A 6000-nucleotide genomic window follows, 5' to 3' on the forward strand; every position below is an offset into this window, starting at 1 on the left:
TTTAACATTTAAGTTGTTTATAGTTTTTAAATAAGAGTTTACTCAATAATATCATCAACAAATATAATAAGAAAATTGGTAACGCATCATCTTTAATAATGTGAACAGTATAGGATAAATTTTCAGCTTTGAAAAAACTATTCCTAGGGATCCCCCCAGAGGTAGAATTTTCCAACTATTTGGGATTCGATTGGTGGGCCCATCATTTTATCCCACCTCCACTTTTTGATACTAAACATAACTAAGGATTCTAAATAAAAGAAATAAAAATAAAAACTAAGGATTATTTTACACCAAAATTATCTGATTCCATAATGTTTAACTATAATCAACCAGAGTCTTAACTTTTCATGTGGTAAGGACAACTCTTTAACTATTACCTTACTTGGTATATATTTAGGAAATTATAATAATATCTCAAAGCCACCTCAAGTTTTAATTTTATATCAACCAATCAGTTTTTTTGTTAACTCTGTTAACCATCATTAAATAATTTAAAATAAAAAATTATTTTAATCTTAGATTCATTTAAGAAGGAAAAATAATATTTTAAGAGATTGTAGGTAAAAAATTGTCTTTTTATCTTAAATTTTTTAACTATGATAAATGAAATTATGAGAAAATAGTTGGTTGATATAAAATTAAAAATCAAAATGATTTCAAAATATTATCGGAAACTCATGGTGCTTACTTATACTTTTTATATTTTTTCTATAGTAGGATATAATATCCCATCTATATTCTTCACACGAGTTTGGTGACATAATATGAGATATAATTTATTCACTTGAAATGAAGCATAAATTACATTAATTAGTTTAGTCCTACTATTGTAATTAAGAGAGTTGCCTTGTCAGAGTCAATTTTAAATATTACTTGTTTGCATCAAATTTTAGCTATTAGAGTAAAACAATTAACAATTCTCGTGAGCTTAAGTTTTTGCTTTTGAATTTCTTTCAAGAAAAGCGACTATCCTTCAATTAGATAAACAATGTATAATGTCTTGTTTACCTTTCAGAAAACTAAGAAGAAACAATTAGGATGGCTCGTGAGGAGAAAGATAAATATTTTTTAAATTACTTTTAATAATGAGATTTCTTCCCCTTTTTTTTTCATATTACAAGTACGTTGATAATGGCGCTAAAAATATGGATTCGGAGTAAATTTCTTTCCGTTATTTGTGGGACTAGATTGACACACATCCAATTTTTGTGATAAATCGGTAAGAATTATAAAAGTTCAAAAAAAAAAAAACAAAGGCTTTGACAGGAGTTAAAAGTTTGGATTGAACACTAATCACAGAAGATTCAAAAAAGTAAATGTCTTCCTCTTCGTTCCTCCCTTCGAGGTCTTCCGCCAGTCAAAGAAGAACAGCACAAACTTCTGACAACCCGAATACCGACGGAACCCATGGTCCGGCTCTGGAACAGGCTCCGACTCCGAAACCCATATTTCAATTCATCGCGCTTGGCCTCATCGTATTCCTTGGACTCCTCCAGTTCTTACCCGCAACCCATTTCCGTCACCCATCGGATCCTTTTAGAATCTGGGTTCCGTTTAACTCCAATACCTCTGTAAGTTTCTCTTCCTTCTCTTCAAATTGGACTTTCCGGGGGCATTTTCATATTTACGCATACGGTTAATAACAATTGAACCCCTAACATTTACTTTTTTACAAAGAGCAATGTAGTTTCTTCATTTGCATCAAATAGGCCCCTCTCCTGAATTTTGACCGGGAATATATATAACTTAACTCTAAAGAGTATCTCTGTTATTTCGTTGGAGGTCAGGAACTATTGGATTCAAATATATAAATGGGTTCTTACTTTAAAAATCATGACAATCCGGAAACGGGACGTTATTACCTCTGTGATGATAATTGAGTTTTTTAACTCTTGTCTAGTTGGTTATTGGGTTACTTCGGTAAAAATTTATCATTATTGTCACTTAATTAATCATGTGATGTTTAATGTTAACAACTTTCCAGATAAATTTTATAGTTAATATAACCAGTAATGTTTCGACAACAGAAATTTATTAATAACATTCTATAATTAATCACTTTAACAAAAGTTTATTGTTGTTAATTTGACTTTCCACACGGCTAGTTTGATCTAGCTATGGTTGTAACACTGGAACGTAAAGAAGCAGAAGAATCCTTTCAAGAGAAGAAAATGCTAACTTGCCGTTCCGTTTGATAGTTGAGCAAGACGAGAGATTCTGGTGATCGAAATTCTGGTTCCATCTCCTCCATTAGCCAAGATGATGGAATGGTGCACATTGTGTCATGGATGCAGTGTCTGGACCTTCGGCTGCTTGCAGTTCTTGTCAACTCAACTCTATCAGGCTCAAGGTTTGGTTGACAAATATATGTCTGGTTGTTCATTTTACGTACCAAGTATTATGTGAATGTGGCTTTCATATAATCTTCTCTTTGGTGCACTGAAATTTTTAAAATTTCAAAATCTCTTATCAATAACATCTTTTCAAATGTAATTTCATTTGATGGGTACACATATGAAAACATATTTCTGCAATTTATTTATGACCGAAACCAATGTTGATGTTACTCATTCTCATTTCTTCTTCAATATCCAGATATCCAGATCTACTTCACTTCCACATTTTTGTCCCAAAAGGGAGCGAAGACATGGTATCCTTTTATAAGCTGAAAGTATTATTTCCGCATTCAAACCTTGAATTTCACGGGTAAGCAATTGCCTTTTCAAATATTTTCACTTGCAAAGCCCATCTCTTAGTTCTGATATTGCATAACTATAGGCAGGAGGAAGTGAAAAAAGTGATTAGGACTGCTAGCACTGGAGTAAAATATTCTGTTCAGAATTTTGAGGAAATAGTACCTTTTGTTATAGCGAGCATTCACCAGTCATTGAGTAAATTCATTTACATGTCACCCAGTGTAATTGTGAAGGTTAGTTTCCTTTGCCCTCTAGTTTAAGGGCATGACTATGTTCATAGTTTATCATTTTCTCCTGGATATGGTTTGAGACAATAGCAATGATTTTTTTTTTCCTTTTTGCGTCCAACCACGACACAATTAGAGTTGCTGCAAATTTTTTATGAAATCTTTTATTAATCTTTTAGACTCCCTCTCTCTCATGAAACAACACAAATTTAGGTACAAACTTGCTGCTGCGTCAGATGCCTTAGCCTTTCTTAGTTTCTCTTAACTTGATATTTCTTGTTAGCACTTGGGAATTCTCTTGTTAGCACTTGATATCTCTTTTATTACCATCTTACTTTTGTTGTTGTCTCTGTTTACCGAGTTGATGTCAATCAGACCTTTAATGGATTTTACTGCTGCTGCAGGGGAGAGTTGAAGAATTAATTGGCATTGACTTGAGCAATTATGCTATTGCAGCTGCTGACGACTGCTCTGAAAGATTAAACAGCTATGTTAATCCGGTTGTGCTGGATGCTATCCAGAGATCAGCATCACAGCCTTGGGTTTCTGGGAAGCCTTATGCAGTGAATTCTTGTATGCCAGACTTAGGCATGCTTTTGATTGATGCTAGGAAATTGGAAAAATATATTCTTGAGGCTTTCCTATGGTGGAAAAAAGTTATAAATCAGAGAGACGGGTATCTAACTTTTCTGTCACAGTTGAATTCTGAACTGTATTATCATAGCGTTGAATATAATTATCGGTTCATTTGCAGGAGCATTGGAAGAAGTCCTGCCATTGCATTGGCACTTTACGACCAATACCTCAAGCTTTCTAGTTCATGGTTGGTCACTGACTCGACGTCATCAGTAGTCAATAAGAGCTTGGCTATTCGTTATGATGGGCCCATGACTGTTTGCTCTGAATTTGGTGATGGTGCGAATATGGAACCAGCTCGTGGTGATCTCTGGAAACAGCATCTTCCACCATTGTTTTATCAAATGGTGGGAAGGTAGAACTTCATTTGCCTACTTGTCGCTGCAAAATGAAAGGTTTGAATGAAGTCTTGTCTCTAAAGCAAAGCTTTGTGTGTCCTTCAGTGCCAAATGTTGATCTAAGCAAGTACATAATATGCAGTTTACGGTCATTATCATTTATCCATAAGCAAATTAAAATGTCTTTCTTTTAATTTTCAGGGCTTTAAGTTATATAATCACTACTGTTTAGAAATGCATATATGTAATTGCTTCTTCAGATCTTTAATCAATCACATCTTAATGTCAAAGTCTACTGATTACTCATTGTAGATTTCTTAAGCCTTGAGTTGGTAAGTGAAATGATTCATGCTAAGGCAGTTTCATATGAAGTCGACAAATCTAGTGTTCTTCCTCCCAGGTCAAGTCCCTGCAACGAGAGATTTTAATAAGGTTTTAAAATAAAGCTGGCTGTATAAGTATTTCCATAAAAAAATCAGACCCCATTATGCAGGCAATTTCTCCGGCTGTACACAATGAACGTAAAGTATGATTATAATAATTCCCGTTCTACGAGTCGGCTCTACTATGAACATATAAAAATATATGCTCATTGTGAGGGGTGGTGCCTTATATCGCCATTTCTGTATATTCCAATTTCCAATTGATCGACTCCTTATCAATATTTTATTAGTCATTTAGAAAATATTAGTCGTTTAGAAAATATTTGGCAAGGCCATGCAAGCCCATATCATGTGTATTTCCGAAGTTTGTTTGTATTTCTGTATTCGGCAAACTCAATGTATCAGTCTATGACAACTTACTGAAGCGGCCAAAAATGAACCAAAGTTGGTTAGATTCGTAAATTGAAAACAACCACTGTGTTGATCTCTTTGATTTACTCTCTTCAATGGACTCTCCGTACTTCATCCGCACAGCAAACAAAGCTGTGAATAATTGGATTGCAACGTGTGGTAGTGTTCCAACTAATAACGTGATCTTTATCATTACTTTCTATATTTTTATTTGGAATCCACGATCCAAAGTTACCCATTTTGCAACCAGTACGATCATCATATTCCATGAAGATACATTAATTTTGATGATACCCACACTGCATAAATCATCAAGAACAAAGCAAGATTGACAACATAATAATATTTTCTTTGGGGATTAGCCCTACTTAAACGTTTCGTTATGATTTTCAATTCTCGAAACTAGAGACACAAGGGCACAATGTGGAGTTTGAATTCTTACTAATTCGAGAACTGTTTGCTTCAGTGATTGAGAAAATCAACTTGAAGCACTTAAAGTGTTAACGACAAGGGAAAAAAGAAAAAAAAAAAAAGGAAAGAAGAAAACCTCATTAGTTAAACTTTGAGTTCGGATAATATTTAGTTAAAGATATATGACAAGCTTAGACGAGCTCAGATAAGGAAATAATTCGAACTTGGAATTAAATGGATTGGCATGGGCTTGCTTGAATACGCAGTTTCCAAAAGTATTGCGCATTGTTTGGTTTTACATAAAATGAGTAAGGGTGTTGATGGGAATTATTAATGTTGCATGAATTGCGGTGTGGCTAATGGAAGGCCTGCAGGAATCGGTGGCATGGAGGGAATGCAGGTAACCTCATAGATTGACCTATAATCACTTGTTGGGTTTCCCTTTTTCTTCCTTCTCAGTTTGTTTTCTTAAATTGTACAAGCTTAGCGAGTGCTTCAAGCTGCTGAGAAAACAACACTAATTAAAAGTAAAGAGAGATATAAAATCAGCATCACAAGTATTTCAAGTGCTTTGAAATATATGGAAAACAGTCCAGAAATGATAGTTTTCATTTGTCAGTTCTGCTTGTGGATTTTTCTGAATCCACACAATGGAGCTTGCAAGTAGTAGATAATGACAATCTCCAAGTTCTAGGTCTAATTCAAGAGTATTCAGTTGCTGGTGATAAAATTAGTAATAATAAGAGATTTTCCAAGCATATTGGCCAATATATAAAATTGTGTTGTTTGGATGATTTGATTGCGATAGTGCAGAGAAGCTCTTTTCAGCATTTGCTAAAATTTGATTTTGCCGGCAGTCATGGCTAGTGACTTCTAAATTTGTAATTACCGCAAT

The 6000-nt window shown here is 34.2% G+C and overlaps 1 protein-coding gene across 3 annotated transcripts; it reads left to right on the forward strand.

The window, feature by feature from the left end:
* Positions 1-1280: 1280 nt before the first annotated feature.
* Positions 1281-4191, forward strand: LOC18051894. 3 transcript variants are annotated; one of them, XM_024190172.1, is made up of 6 exons: positions 1281-1574; positions 2202-2353; positions 2599-2709; positions 2782-2932; positions 3331-3602; positions 3681-4191. In XM_024190172.1, exons 1-6 carry the CDS (start codon positions 1320-1322, stop codon positions 3919-3921), a joined length of 1182 nt encoding a protein of 393 aa, XP_024045940.1. In that variant the 5' UTR covers positions 1281-1319; the 3' UTR covers positions 3922-4191. The 3 variants fall into 3 exon arrangements, with proteins under 3 accessions (XP_024045940.1, XP_024045939.1, XP_024045938.1); XM_024190171.1 differs by having other exon boundaries at positions 1488-1574; positions 2119-2353; XM_024190170.1 differs by having other exon boundaries at positions 1493-1574; positions 2109-2353.
* Positions 4192-6000: the final 1809 nt, after the last annotated feature.

The sequence above is a fragment of the Citrus clementina genome, unplaced genomic scaffold (genome assembly GCF_000493195.1).
Source record: "Citrus clementina cultivar Clemenules unplaced genomic scaffold, Citrus_clementina_v1.0 scaffold_2, whole genome shotgun sequence".
Lineage (NCBI taxonomy): Eukaryota > Viridiplantae > Streptophyta > Magnoliopsida > Sapindales > Rutaceae > Citrus > Citrus x clementina.